The following is a 16,021-nucleotide window of genomic DNA, read 5'->3' on the forward strand; positions in this document are numbered from 1 at the left end:
GCTCTGCAGCTTGCCTGGCTGCTTCTTGCTCTGACTGAGGGCTGCTGGGAGCAGGGGGTGGGGCTTATTGCATGTGCCCGCCCCCTGGGCTCTTTACTGCCGGAGCTCCGCTCCTGTGTGCTCCTGCAGGAAACGACCCCTGACGTTTTGAAATATCAACCTATCAGCTGGAACAAATGCCTGATTTAAACATATTTTGAGTCTAGCGGCATCTTTAAGACCAACAAAAATGCATGCACATGAAAGCTCATACCATGAATAAGCTTTTGTTGGTCTTAAGGGTGCCACTGGACTCAAAATTTGTTCTACTGCCTCAGACCAACACGGCTGCCCACCTGGATCTGATTTAAACAGGATACTGAGAAAGAATAAACCCATGCAATTTTTCACATGACCAGCATCTTATTTAAACTGGGCTACTGTTATCTGTCCAAAGCATCAATGCATGCTGAATTGGCAGGCAAGAGATCCCTAACCTTGTAAGGGGTTATACTGGGCACTCAGGGTTATGGGGTTGTGATGAGATGAGAGGCAAGAGATGCTGTGACAGTTATGGTGATGGGAAAGGACCCTGGTGTCTCTGTGGCTGGGAAGAAGGTGCTCTCTGCTGGATAGAGAACATCCTTTCCCCTATGAGAGGGAAACAATGCTCGCCCTTATGTTAACACCTCTTGAGTGGAAGGTCCAAATCTGGCAGGCTCGAGGGTCTGGTGGTTGTGTGTGTTTGGTGCATTTTGCTGTGCATTTTCCATAAAGAATGACAGCAGAGAATGAAAGTGTTGTAGATGCACCACGAAAAGGAGCATCTTGCAGCTAACAAAAGACCAGATATACCATGGATTGTAAATTACCTTAGTTAGTAACTGTCCTTTTGCTTATTTGGCTTAATGCACCTAGATCTGTCCTTGTAGTACCTAAATTTGTGCCTTGTAGACATAAAGTTGTTTAATTGGAGAGAGTTTGCACTAGTCCTTACCCGCTTGTCTTAACCCCTTGGCATGCTACAGCTGAATGCCCCTGTGGAGTTGGCCTCGGGCAACCCATCAAGAAGGAGTTGGATTTTACCTGAGATAGTGACTGTGACAGCGGAAAATGGGGGGGGGGGAGAGTGGCTAGTCCTGCCTCACACAATGACTGAGATCACTACAGGGGTATAAACATTTTAATTAATCAATATTTATTTATTTGCACAAGTTGCATTCTGGCTTAAATAAGAAGCTGGGCAAACGCCAACAAAAGGGTGGAGCTGCCCTGAACACACATGTCCATCACAAGCACAACAGGCTACTGCTCAAGCTCACGGGAAAAAATTAGAAGTGATGGCTGTGGTGGCTGCAACCTGATCTATGGAGCTTAGAAGTGGACGAATTGTAAGCACTGTAGACTGGGTAGAGGGAGAGGAATGAAGTGCTCCTATAACAGCAGAGGGTGGCAGCCAGTTTTTCTTTTCAGTATCAACCCCTATTGCCACTGGGAATGTTGCTCTGAAGGGCCCCCCCCTAACCTTCAGGAGCAGCTTTTTAACAAGCGCAAAGAACTGCAGGAAAAAAGGGGGGGCTGAAAAGCTCTGGTGTATGCATGCTTTGGATCCTGGCCAATACTCATGCACCCACACTATAATAAAATGGCTGAACGGTGGGAAGTGTGAATCCTAAGTATTTTAACTGCATGCAGTTATCATATATGTATTTCATACACTATATCCATGTCTACCATTTTGCAAATAACAGATTATAGCGTAATATTCAGAATCTAGAGGATCTCAGCTTGACTTCTGTGCAGGGGTGGACATGTAATCACACTTCAAGGAAAGCTCTGGAAATTTACAAGAAGTTGGCAAAGACAGCTGAGTTCTCCAGAAGGTACGACTTCAACGCGTACTCCAGTTTTCCTCCGTATATCCCCGTATCTACTACACCATCTCACATCTCTTCTTGACCTACCACACCAAAAGCTCCCAATTCTGTGAAAACAAATGCAACCAGGCTGACAACAGGTTATTAAATAAATCACTTATGTCCCTTTACTGTCTGCTTCACCACTGAGCCTATCCGTTCTAGATCTTCCAATCTAAACAGAGAGGATGAGAGCGTTTTAGTAGAGGGAAAAAGCAGCCTACCCTGGGCCCACCGAAATCACTTCTTGTCAGTTGTAGTGCTACATTTATTTACTATTAATCCTTGTTATACCATACCTAGCCACTTTATAGATAAAAAAGCATGAGGTCTTAAGAGATCGGATGTATCTGGAAAGGAATTCTCTGCAGCTCAGAACAGTGCGTCTCTCAAAAGAACTTACCATGTTCTGTTCAGCGATGTAACACTCAATAAATCGGCTGGGATGCTCCTTTTTGAACAGCTCAGAGAAAGTGGAATTTTTTGTATCCCCGTCCAAAGCAATCACCCGGTCAGATGCATGGCCTAGTTTTGCAAGAGCCAGGCCATAAGCTTTGCGAGAAGCTACCTGTGAAGGGGGAAACAACACAGACACACTGCTGAGGGAAGGGGAGAGAAGGAAAATCGGGCTCCGTGTGGAGAAATCCTTCTGCCCACAGAAATGTTAGTCTAGAGCCAAACATTTCAATTGTACGTTGTTATGCCCAATGGCCAAAATGAGGAAACTGAATTGAATGTTTTGACTGCAGTCTGCCGCTATGAAGAATTAATTACAATTGACACTTTACCTACAGCTGACGTCTGAAAGTCATGCAGAACCTTTTGCAGACTTCTATGCTGTTTATTCCCATTACCATACTACATAAAATGTGTAATCCTCAGCAGGGCTTTTTTTGTGGAAAAAGCCCAGCAGGAACTCATTAGCATAACAGGCCACACCCAACAGCAGAAACTCATTACCATATTAGGCCACACCCCTGACAGCACAACACATTAGCATATTAGGCCAAACCCCATGACTTCCCTTGGCTTGCCCAGGCAAGCCAGCCCTTGGACAGGCCGGGGAAGGCATGGGGAGGCATTTAAATACCTTCCCGATTCTTCCAGGGCCCTCCCTGGCCCACCCGCCTCAGAGTTGCTGGGATGCATGTTAGGCCACACACCCCTAATGTAGCCAATCCTAATGAGTTTCTGCTGTTGGATGTGGCCTATTATACTAATGAGTTCCTGCTGGGTGTGGCCAACTCAGGAGCCAGCCGGAACTCCGTTCCTGTGCGTTCCTGCCCAAAAATAGCCCTGTTAAAAGCAGTTTTTTCCTATCACCAATACAAAATATTGAACCAAACGAATCATGTTTCTGAGCAAAGCCCCATTGATGGGAAATTATCACACTACCTTCTCTCCCATCTTGTAATTGGGTGGGGAGGGCATCCTAACATTTCTGATGCTAACTATTGGTGCATCTTCTTGTGGGAAAGCCGGAGAAAGCCTCTTCTTGTTCTGGATCCTTTCGTCAATCTCTTGAATGATTTGCTCAGCCATGTTTTTGGGAAGAGGCTTGCCATGCCAGTTTTCCTTATCTTCGATACCTGATAGATTATTAAACATTTTTTTTTAAAAAAGAGGTTAAACTGCAATCCATGTTGACAAAATGCTGAAATTAGTAGGAGCTCAGAGTTAATGCCACAGCAGTTTGGCTTAGGTGGGCCTATTCGCAAATATGATGATTCTAAACAATGGCGTCACCTGGGATCCAATGTCAGCGAGGTCTTTAATGTAGCCTATCTCGTTCCAGATTTTACCTTGTGCAGCTAGACAATCTCCCTGGTAAGCTTATACTCGGGCAGCCCAGTTCTTCCCTTCCACCATGCAATTCCTCCTTTCCTCGTTGCTAGAGAGTCTTCCTCTAGCACTAACCTCCCTAGCCCAAACTCTACAGCATTCACTGGTTACACTAAGCTTGCCTCAGAAGTTTCTTTTCTTTCACACATTTAGGCCCAGATGATTTTTTCCTGCACAATAAACGTGCACCTGTCACCCATCTTTGTGTGTGTGTGTGTGTGTTTGCATCTTTGTGTGTGTGTGTTTGCATCTTTGTGCGTGTGTGCCCCCATGCCTGGAAGTCATGGCGACCTCTGGTTACTCCTTCTGGGGCACAGAGGACATTCATGGAAGTGGCATGATAGCCTGCCTCTGGCCTCCCGGCCCTGGTATCCCCTGGAGGTCTCCCATCCAAATACTTGCCAGGGTCAGCCCTGTGTAGCTTCTGAGATCGGGCTTGCCTGGGCCATCCAGGTCAGGGACTGTCACCATCTTTAATAAGGCAGTCAAATGTTGTTCTCACTTCTGGTATGCGTCTTGTGAAGAAGCTGCCCCCCACAATCATATTGGTTAATAGGGAAGATGCAGTTCCTGCCCCCGGAAGAAGCTGTCCCGCCCAATAATCTTTGTTAATAGGGAAGATGCAGTTCCTGTCCCCCCCCCCACAAATACTGTGTTTCAGGAAGGCAGAAATAATGTAAAGAAAGACCTGTGTGGAAAGATATTGTTTGTGACATCTTGTGATGTCAGCTGGTTGGCCACTGTATGAGACAGGATGCTGGACTAGAGGGCCCTCTGGTCTTATCCACCAGGGCTTCCCTTATGTTATGAAAGACGCAAGTTCTTTCTGTATCCTGGACTGATTTGACACCCCTTTCAAAAGGCTGTGCTCTTCTCCTCTCCAACACTGGAGTGTAAAAGGTAAAGGTTCCCTTGCTCGAAAGCCAGTCGAATCCGACTCTAGGGTTGCAGTGCTCATCTCTGTTTCAAAGCCGAAGAGCCAGAACTGTCCGAAGACGTTTCCGTGGTCATGTGGCTGGCATGACTAAACACCAAGGCGCACGGAATGCTGTTTCCTTCCCACCGAAGTGGTACCTATTTATCTACTTGCAATTTCTTGCTTTCGAACTGCTAGGTTGGCAGGAGCTGGAACTAGAGACGGGAGCTCACTCCGTCATGCAGCACTTGGGTCTCGAACTGCTGAACTACTGACCTTCCACGGCCTGCAGTTCAGTGCCTTAACCACTTGAGCCACTGCAGCTCTGGAGTGTACATCACCCCTAATTTATATTTTTTAAAGGCCACAAGGCAGGTTCTCCCTGACCTACACAACTGCTCCATGCATGACGCAGGTCAGTATAATGCAACAGCAGCCTAAAACTGTGGAGAATGGAGTTCAAATTGCCATGAGGCTCACCAAATGAGCTTGGGCCAGTGACATACTCCCTGCTCAAGCTACCTTACAAGTTTTTGTGAAGATAAAATGAAGAACCATGGACGCCACACCGATCACCCTGGAGGAAAGGTGGGATATAAACAAGAGATGCAATGAGGGGATTTCAACACACCACTAACATTGGATCCCAGCTGTTAACACTAAGAATATAATCCACTCTTAATGATCACTGGGAAAGGCTCTTCCTTTCTTTGGCAAGCCCTATCTTTCTATGTACTTTGCCTCACTATTTCTGGCCCTGAAAAATCCCCAATATAACTGCAAGCCAAATACTCATCTGCATCCATTCAATCAGACTATATTAGTCTTTCTAGCTATTCTCCCATCTTTGCCTCTTACTGTCAGGTTTTGCAAAAACGATCATCATATTTGACTCCTGTGAAAATGCGACGAGCTTTGAACCCTTAGAACAGGGTGGGCTATAAAAAACTGAGATAAATGAATAAATCAATTCAGCAAATAAATAGTCTCGACTGCAATAATGACATGCTAGGTATTCTATAATTATAGGACCTGAGTTAGCAGGCACTCTGTGCAAGCACGAAACGTCTCTCTGCTGCAGGAAAGAGCATCAGACAGACTGAGCTCTCAGTAACAGGATCTAAATAGTGGATTCTTTTCGCCATACAGAAGTCTCACAGAGTGGCAGCAGCCCAGTTAAACAGCATTTGTTCCTGAAAAATGACAAATATCCTAAGTTTATTTAGCTGTTTTTGAAAAGGCTTAGGCCAGCTGATGGATGCACAAGATTTGGAAAAAAAAAACATAACAGGAAGAAAATACATGTATAAATGTGTGGCGCAACACAACTACTTCTGCATTCTTGCCCAGCACAACATTTGTTATACATAGAAAATTCTGCCAATCCTGTACCCGATCTAAAAGGAATCCAGGTCTTCATGCACATTCAGATTCAGGACTGCGCTTTTGAGCTTCAATTTTTAATGTGCCCAACATGCTGAACAGGCAGGAAAAGCACAAAGAGCTGTCTTGTTTAGATAATGAAATGTTTACTACGTCCAGCCACTTGTGACACTGGACAGCGGGCTAGATTATCCACTGAAAAAGTCACATTATGTAAAATGGACAGTGGAGAAACACCAAACATTTTTAAGGGCCAACTCTTAACTCTAACAACACATAAAGTAGTGAGAATCTAATTCAAGTTTAACAGATATGAACTAATATTTTAACAATTTTCTCAGTTTTCTTGAAGCACCACATTAAACTGAAATCTGAATACTCTGTGTTGCCTTTCACCTTATGGGTTATAGTCATTTGTGGGTTATAGTCATTTCCTGGTCTATGGGCAAGTCCACAGAACAGATGGGACAGGTACAGGCATTTTTCTTCGTATCAGCTAAACTTCCTCCTTACAACCCTCCCCAGGTTAATTCTCAACTTCTGTTTCAGTCAGCTTAAAAACAAAAACTCAGCAAAACTGTCATTTGGATAACACATTTTTCTGTGCTACAAACAGTTTACAAACATGAACATAGGCACATTCACAACAAGCGCCTACATTTTCACTATCTCTGCTTTATATTCCATTCCACATTTGCTTAAATTTTACATAATTTGTGAGGAATATTACTTAAGCACTGAGACACTTGACAGTGAAGCAGGAAAGTATGTTCATACCAAGATTAATATACAAGTAAGGCTCACTGCAAGACCAAGGGTTAGAATTCAGATTCAAGTTTTCCCTTGCTAAAAGCCATCATGTAAGTCATTAGAAAGTGCCAACCATCTTGCACCTATAATCAGTTGCAAAGTGGAACTGGAAAACATGCCTTCAGCTTCAATAAGGAACTGCCTTGAAAGAGATGGAATCAAGGCCTTTTTTAAAAAAAAGCCAGATTAAAGCAATTTAAGGCTTGGTTTCAGATGTTTGTTAAGCGATCACTAATCAAATTAGGCTTTGCACATATAATCTGCTTCAGTGTTGCTAGAAATATGCATAACCAGTAAATGATAGTAGTACCTGATATTCAGTTAAAGAATATATATATATAGGTATTACCTGTTATTCCTTTGCCTTTATAAGTCTTGGCAATAATTGCAGTTGGTTGATGCTTGGCCTGGCCAAAAGCTTTACAAAGCTCCTCCACACTGTGCCCATCAACAATGATAGCATGCCAGCTAGGAATGCAAACAGATTAGCTTTAAAAGGATTTACAAAAGCAAAGCTTTTTACAAGAGCTCCAAGCCAAACACTCAACAGCTTAGTAAGTATAACGCACTAAGCACAAAGCTATAAACATGTCTACCTATAACAGTCAGGTGCTACACAATTGCAGTTTTTGCTGCAAAAGGTTCACAGTGGTCAGGATGCAATGATCCACTTGGTGTACCCAAGGACTGAGGGATGACCAAAGGAATTTTTCACTTCTTTCCCCCCTTTGAGAAGCTGACCTCAATGCCATCTCACAAATTGTTTTGGACAGCTTCTTCATTTTCAAAATCAATTTTCATATGTCAAGCTGTTGTTTTAGAACCAATGCGCTCAAGTCGCTTTAGAACATGTGCACTAATCAGATTGACTATATAATTTGCAGTCAAAGATGGAGAAGCTCTATACAGTCAGTAAAACAAGACCTGGAGCTGACTGTGGCTCAGATCATGAGCCACTCATTGCAAAATTCAGACTTAAACTGAAGAAAATTGGGGAAACCACTAGGCCATTCAGGTTTGACCTAGATCACATCTCTGATGAATATACAGTAGAGGTGAAGAATAGATTCAAGGGTCTAGATTTGATAGAGTGCCTGAAAAACTATGGACGGAGGTTCGTGACATTGTACAGGAGGTAGCAATCACCACCATCCCAAAGAAAAAGAAATGCAAGAAAGCAAAGTGGCTGTCTGATGAGGCTCTACAAATAGCAGAGGAAAGAAGGAAAGTGAAAGGCAAAGGCGAAAAGGAAAGATTTACCCAACTGAATGCAGATTTCCAGAGAGCAGCAAGGAGAGATAAGGAGGCCTTCCTGAATGAATAATGCAAAGTAATAGAGGAAAACAATAGCATGGGAAGGACTAGAGATCTCTTCAAGAAAATTGGAGAAATCAGGGGAGCGTTCCATGCAAAGTTGGCCATGATAAAGGACAAAAACGGTAGGGACCTAACAGAAGCAGAAGAGATTAGGAAAAGATGGCAAGAATACACAGAAGAACTATACAAGAAAGACCTCGATGTCCTTGACAACCACGACGGTATAATCACTGACCTCGAGCCAGACATCCTGGAATGTGAAGTTAAATGGGCCTTAGAAAGCATTACTAACAACAAAGCTAGTGGAGGTGATGGTATCCCAGCTGAGCTATTCAAAGTCTTAAAAGATGATGCTGTTAAAGTGCTGCACGCAATTTGCCAAAAAATTTGGAAAATGCAACAGTGGCCACAGGATTGGAAAAGATCAGTATACATTCCAATCCCAAAGAAGGGCAACGCCAAGGAATGTTCAAACTATCGCACAATTGCACTCATATCACACGCTAGCAAGGTCATGCTCAAGATCCTACAAGCTAGGCTTCAACAGTACGTGGATAGAGAACTACCAGAAGTACAAGCTGGGTTTCGAAGAGGTAGAGGAACGAGAGATCATATTGCCAACATTCGCTGGATTATGGAAAAAGCAAGAGAGTACCAGAAAAATATCTACTTCTGCTTCATTGACTATGCTAAAGCCTTTGACTGTGTGGATCACAACAAACTATGGCAGGTCCTTAAAGAGATGGGAGTACCAGACCACCTCACATGTCTCTTGAGAAACCTGTATAAGGGCCAAGAAGCGACAGTTAGAACCGGATACGGAACAACTGATTGGTTCAGCATAGGAAAAGGAGTACGACAAGGATGTATACTGTCACCTTGCTTATTTAATATATATGCAGAGTACATCATGCGAAATGCTGGCCTGGATGAATCACAAGCGGGAATTAAGATTGCTGGGGAAAAGATCAACAACCTCAGATATGCAGATGATACCACTCTAATGGCTGAAAGTGAAAAGGATCTAAAGAGCCTCTTGCTCAGAGTAAAAGAGGAGAGCGCAAAAGTGGGCTTGAAGCTCAACATCAAAAAAACTAAGATCATGGCATCCGGCCCCATCACTCCTTGGCAAATAGAAGGGGAAGTCGTGGAAGTAGTGACAGACTTCACGTTCCTGGGATCCCAGATCACCGCAGACTGTGACTGCAGCCATGAAATTAAAAGACGCCTGCTCCTTGGGAGGAAAGCGATGGCGAACCTAAACAGCATGATAAAAAGTAGAGACATCACCCAGGAAGGCCTGGCGTGATCTGGTCCATGGGGTCGCGAAGAGTCGGACTCGACTGTGCGACTGAACAACAACAAAGCAGTGTGGAACTATACATAAAGAATAAATTAGGTCAATTCAGATTGGCAGGAAATAATGTTGTATCTGGATTAACTGCTTTCACAAGATTGGAAAGATGGGGACAGGAAAACTGAACTGCATTTAGACATCAATCATAAACTCATTTGCTGGGAAACAAAAAAAGATATAGGGGACCAATGCTAAGGAATGTAGCTTTGTTCTCCTATATCTGTGAGAATAATCTTAAGCAGATATACTCAGAATCCTATTCAAGTCTATTCAACAGGGTTTACTTCCAGGTGAGTGTTCTTCGAATGGCACTGTTACCTACTAACCAATGCTGTATGCATACCATTAAGATATGTAGCAGCAAGCAGTGACTCACGAAAGCTCTTACCCTGCCACACATTTTGTTAGTCTTTAAGGTGCCACTGGACTCTTGCATACCGTATTGCATAAGCCAACAGCTGATAATGTTAAGGAAGAAATTTGTCTTCAAAGCAATTAGCTACATTACATAACTGTAATGCAAGAGATTAAATATTTGTGTAGGACGAGTGACTTTCTCAGCAGTATACAGTGGCAGGTAGCCTTGGCCCAAGTTGCAGGCAAGACTCCAGCTTAAATCTCATTTATTTTAATAGAAGTCAGGATATCTGTATGTAGAGGTAACTGAGGTAGAAAGTAGTCACTGATCCCAACTGCTGAAATGTTGAAGAAAGCCAAAAAAGTCATGCTGGCAAATGTTAGGCAATTAAAAGCAAAATAAATAAAAGCCCTTCCCACCTATTTATATTTCTAAAATGCAAGAAAAGAAGTTGATCCTGAAATCTAAACATTAATCTGCACTTGCTTTTATCTTATTAGCTTTGTTATACTGACCAGCATTGCTTTGTATTTTAATTTCTAAACTCAATGCAGATTAAAAAACAGCACACAGCATGAATAAAATATCTCTCAAAGACATACATACCCAAAGGCTTCACAACGTTTTTGGTAGATTTCAACATGATGCTGCAGAGGAGCTGGGTCACTTTGTCCAAGTCGGTTAATGTCAAGAATAGCAACCAAATTATCCAGTTTGTAGAACCCAGCAAAGGCCATTGCTTCCCAAACTGAGCCTTCAGACAATTCTCCATCTCCAAGAACACAATAAACTCGATAGCTTATAATTAAAACAACAAAAAGGGGAGTAATTAATGTATACCCACCCAAAAAAATTATATGAAAGATACAGTGTGAAAGCTACAACTTGTAAATTGGATAGACTCTTCATGTATAATTAAAGTCTGCCCTGTATCTGTTAATCGATTGGAATTATTGGAGGGAATTTTCCCTTTAAAATTAAAGCAAGGCTGTAATAAGACTATTATAGCCTGTGGATGATATTAACAGTTACTGACCTATTCCCAGCCTTCCATAGTTAAGCAAATTGGTAGAAAAAGTGGTAGTAAAAGAACTCCAGGAATATGGGGAGGAGACATCTGCCCTTGACCTGTTTCAATCTGGCTTCAGAGACCTGGTTTTGGTACTGAGATGGTACTTAGTGCTCTGGCGGATGGTCCTTTCACTAATGTTCTAATATCATTGTGAGTCCTTTGGTGGAGACTGCTTGGAGGCTGGGAGCTGGCTGTCACCACTACGCAGATGACACCCAACTATACATCTCTTTATCCAAGCCACCAGAAGCAGCAGTTTCAGTGCTGAACCAGTATCAGAAAGCGGTGATCAAAAGAGAACAAGCTGACACTGAATCCAGAAAAGACTAAGGTAATGCTGGTAAGGAAGGCTGGTAGTATGGAGTTGCCACCCATATAAATTGATGGCGTGATGGCCCACTTCTCTGACTTGGTGAGAAGCCCTGGAGTAAAACTGGATCCAATGCTGCTCTTAGAACAGCAAGCTAGGGAAGGGGCTAGGAGCACTTTCTATCATCTGTATTGAATGCACCAACTGGCACCCAGTCTTGATTGTGCTGACCCATGCCACTGTAACCTTGAGGCTAGATTATTGCATTGCATTATACATGGAGCTGTCCCAGAATACTGTTCAGAAACTTCAGTTAGTACAGAGTGGTGCTGCTGGATTACTGACTGATTTACACTGGTATATGATCATAACACCTGTGCTTTGATAGCTTCACTGACTACCCACTTGTTTCCCACTTGACATGAGTCAGCAGTGTGATGTGGTAGCTAATAAGGCAAATGTGATTTTGGGCTCTATCAACAGAAGTATAGTGTCCAGATCACGCTTTACTCTGCTCTGGTTAGACCTCACCTAGAGTACTGTGTTCAGTTTTGGGCACCACAATTTAAGAAGGATACAGACAAGCTGTAACATGCCCAGAGGAGGGCAACAAAGATGGTGAAGGGGTCTGGAGACCGTCCTATGAGGGAAAGTTGAAGGATCTTGGTATTTTTAGCCTGGAGAGGAGAGGTGATATGACAACCATCTTCAAGTACTTGAAGGGCTGTCATATAGAGGATGGTATGGAGTTGTTTTCTGTTGCCTCAGGAGGCTGGACCAGAACCAGAGGGTTGAAATTAAATCAGAAGAGTTTTTGGCTAAACATCAGGAAGAACTTCCTGACAGAGTGGTTCCACAGTGGAACAGGCTTCCTCAGGAGGTGGTGGGCTTTCCTTCTTTGGAGGTTTTCAAACAGAGGCTAGATGGCCATCTGACAGCGATGCTGATTCCGTGAACTTAGGCAGATCATGAGAGGGAGGGCAGGAAGGGTTGCATCAGTGCTTAGTTCTTGTGGCCCTTTCTTACACGCCCAAGGAAAAGCTGATTGTCACTTTGGGGTCAGGAAGCATTTTTTCTCCAGGTCAGTTTGGCTGGAGATCCTCTGGAGGGTTTTTTTTTTGTGGTCTTCTGACCATGGAACAGCAGTCACTGGGTGTGTGTGTGGGGGGAGGTATTTGTGAATTTCCTGCATTGTGTAGGGGGTTGGACTAGATGACCGTGGAGGTCCTTTCCAACTCTATGATTCTATGATTCCAGACACAATTTAAGCTTTTACATTTAAAACCCTTCATAGCCTGGAACCTGACTATTCAATGCACTGCCTTTCCCATATGATCTATATTCTGATGGTACTCTTCTGCTTAAGTGGTCCATTTAGGTACAACCCATGTGTGCTCTTTTTCAGTGGCTGTGCCCACACTTTGGAACAAATTGCCAGATATGGTACAGGAAGGTCCTACATGGTCCTCCTTCCATAAAAGGTGCCAAGTGGAATTAGTTTGATGAGCCTTAGACTGAACTAATGAATTAATGTCTCTGACAGCTGGTAGAGACAATGTTGCAGTTTTAACTTGATGTTGTTTAATTTAGGTGTTTTATATTTTTATTTGTGTATGTCTAGATTTTGTAAGCCACCTTGGGAACTGTGGAAAGGTGGGATATAAATATTTTAAATACATTTTAAAATAAAATCCTCAAAAAGAGAACATTCATCTTGACAGTCAAAGATTATCTAATCAGAAAACTACTTTTTAAAATTGATCCAGGGTTTTTGTGTGTGTGCTACTGCTCTATTAAGCAATGCGTAGGACTGGAAGATCATAAAATAAAAATTACAAACAATAGACCCCCATATCTGTATGACTGCCTCCACACATACATGCCCATGGCAGCTCTGATCTGTTATTAGTTACTCCAGTCAGGTTGATGAAAACCATATCTGCTCAGGCCTTCTCAGTGGATATACCATGCTCTGGAATGGGCCCTCCAAGGCTACAAGAAAGGCTCTAATTTTACAGAAATTTTGGAGGCTCTGTAAGCAGGGCTTTTTCCAACATACTTTTTGATGGCTCATGAGGGGAAGCTGTCTTGTATAGGCCCATGCAGTCCCAACATTGTTTCTGAGAGTAAACTGGCAAATATCTCTAGAAAGAGCCTTCATCATAATGCATAAGAAAGCTGATTTCAAAAATAGCCATCCTTTTTTGAAAGCAACAAGAAGAAAATATGATTTTTTATTTCTGTTAAACCAGTCATAAGAATCATAAACATGTGCATACAAAAACTCTAAGCTAGCTGTGTATCCTTTCTTGCAAGACAGACAAGAGCCAAAATCTCCATGGCCACAGGCTGGCGTGCATTTGTGCTTGTGCATTGCCTCTCATGGCCCATACAGAGAAGAAAGACACACTGGAAGTGGCTGAAGCATGTAATGGAAAGTTTAGACACCAGAGGGATTTAGATTCTCTTGACTATAGCTACTGCCCATGGTTTTATCCACTGGATTTAGTTGTAATTTAGTTCTCATTACTTCTCCCCTAAAGAATCCTGGGACCTAACTCAGCCCTCAGCACCTCCAAGGCTGCAGATCCTATCAATGTAAACTGACCCAGCTTAAAACTGGTTTTCGGTTTATAATGCAATGTGCCCTCAGTGGAAACTTGCTCAGCTTCATATCCAGTTTGACCACCAAGAGAGACAGGTCTGATTCCAATACTATTCAACTCTATCACATTCTAGATTATTAGAAACCAAATTCAAGCTTTCTTTTTTAAAAAAGTTGGTAGCTGACTTCATTTGTGCATAATAAATTGTTTAACAGGTTTGTCGATTTTACTGTATGCCCTAGAAATTATCTGTATGCAATAAGAGAATTCTTCAGGCCAGAAGGAATAGTCAGGCGCAGTTTATTCAGCTTTAACAACCACCTCCCTCCTCAATAAGCAAACCAAATGAGTAGCTGAAAGGAGGATATAATTTATTAGTGGCAATTGTTATAGAATAAAAATGTAATCTTGGAAAGGAAGGTGTTCTAAACAATGAACCTTACAGTAAAACCTGAAATGAACATGCCTGTTCACTGTGACTCAGCAGGGTCACTGACAAACCACAGCTCTTACTTAAGGAGTGCTGCTTATTTCCTTTTCTGAAATCCCCATCTCTGCTAGCTGTGCTATATGAGGAAACAGACCATGAAGTTCTCATTTCTGAGAAGTGACCCTTCAGTTTACTCCTGTGGCAGGCAAGGATTGGCACATCATCTATTGGGCGCATTTAAGTCCCAAACCCTGAAACCCTGAAGTGGCTAACCTGTTTGAAATGGAAAAATAAAAAGATTCTCCCTTCCACTAAGAGAACAGCCACTTCCTTTGTGGCATTACAGGCAGCGCCCACTAAAGCACAGTGGAGAAAGGACTTAGATCGCCTGTGTTTCTTAATGGAAAGGCTGCAAATGTTTTAATTCATTATAATACAAAGGTACACTGGCTTTTGAAAGGATATTCCGTTATTTTTAATACAAGTACTTAGAAAGTCCAGATGGCAGACGTCATCTTAGAAGAGGCATTCACACATACCACTTCCGAACAGGAGGAATACCTTCCATAAGACGGTGCCTACTGCCAGGTTACTCAGATTTAATCAATTAGTATCACACAGTCAACCAGATAAAATTTCTTTGATCAGGCACCAGCCCCAACTTTGCTTGCTCCCTGCCTGTGGCACAACACAGTCTGTACTGTGCTACCTACTGGCGTAAGATATGGAAGCAGCAGTTAAGGGATAGGTGGGCAGTCCTTGGGACTCTGGAAGGAGGTGGAGAGAGAAGAGATCCAAATTCCATTTTTTTCTGTCACAGTTCCTATGCCAGACAAGCTGAAATTTAACAGGTAAAGTGTGTCCCTATCCTGAGGAAAACATGCTATTTAGTGATTAGCAGAAACCTTAGCTGGACATGAGGGTCTTCTAGCCACCTCTCAGCTTTAGGATTCTGCAAATCCAATCCCAAGTGAGATGAGTTCTTTATGATGTGGCTTTTAATGCATTATCTACTTTCTGTAAATATTTTATGGATGGCTGTGCACTGTTTCTGGGCAGATACATCTATTTGCCTAAAGATCAAAATTGTACAAATTGGGATGGGGAGGGGGAGTGAATAAACCTGAAGAAAGAAAGGTGACAGGAAAAAAACAACCAAATGCCAGTGAGAACAGTTTGCACCATATCACACGAATACTTTTTGTGATAGATGACACATCTACAAACTTCATTACTTGCCTAACTAAATTACAATTCTACAAAGTGCTGGCTATTCTCTGATGCTACATACAACAGCTAGCAAGAACCAACAGTAAGCTGCACAGATAAGGTCTTCCTATGAAAACCATCTGTCAGACTGCATTACGGTCACCTAGCCATCGTACACAGAAATGCTTTCAAGCAAGTGAAGTGTACAATTTAAAATTACATTTACTCAGCAACCCAGATTTTCATGCACCAATACTGTCATGTAAAATACATCAACTTCCCCCAACAAAGACATGCCTTTGGATATCTCATTTTTCTTTAACACCATATAAATATTTCCATGCCAGTCCCAATAGGACTGCAATTTAGATGCTGCATATATGACCAAACACTGTTTCCCCAAACCAATCTAAGGGTTGCACAGCAGGTTACTCCTGCCATTATTCTCCATGATCCCCTTTTGTTCTACAATGTCGTGTTGCCATAACAACCTCTGAACAAAACTCACTTCACATG

At 42.6% G+C, this 16,021-nt stretch overlaps 1 protein-coding gene across 1 annotated transcript in view; it reads right to left on the minus strand.

Annotated features, from left to right (window-relative positions):
• LOC107125291 (transketolase-like) overlaps positions 1-16,021 on the minus strand; it is a 53,157-nt gene that overhangs the window by 12,945 nt on the left and 24,191 nt on the right. The window contains exons 5-8 of the mRNA XM_015428738.1: positions 10,485-10,676; positions 7,196-7,314; positions 3,291-3,484; positions 2,299-2,463 (exon numbers count right to left, since the gene is read on the minus strand). Coding sequence (XP_015284224.1) covers positions 2,299-2,463; positions 3,291-3,484; positions 7,196-7,314; positions 10,485-10,676 — 670 coding nt within the window. The remainder of the gene's footprint in view (positions 1-2,298; positions 2,464-3,290; positions 3,485-7,195; positions 7,315-10,484; positions 10,677-16,021) is intronic.

The sequence above is a fragment of the Gekko japonicus genome, unplaced genomic scaffold, assembly GCF_001447785.1.
Source record: "Gekko japonicus isolate JY-2015 unplaced genomic scaffold, Gekko_japonicus_V1.1 scaffold773, whole genome shotgun sequence".
In the NCBI taxonomy this organism is placed as follows: Eukaryota; Metazoa; Chordata; class Lepidosauria; order Squamata; family Gekkonidae; genus Gekko; species Gekko japonicus.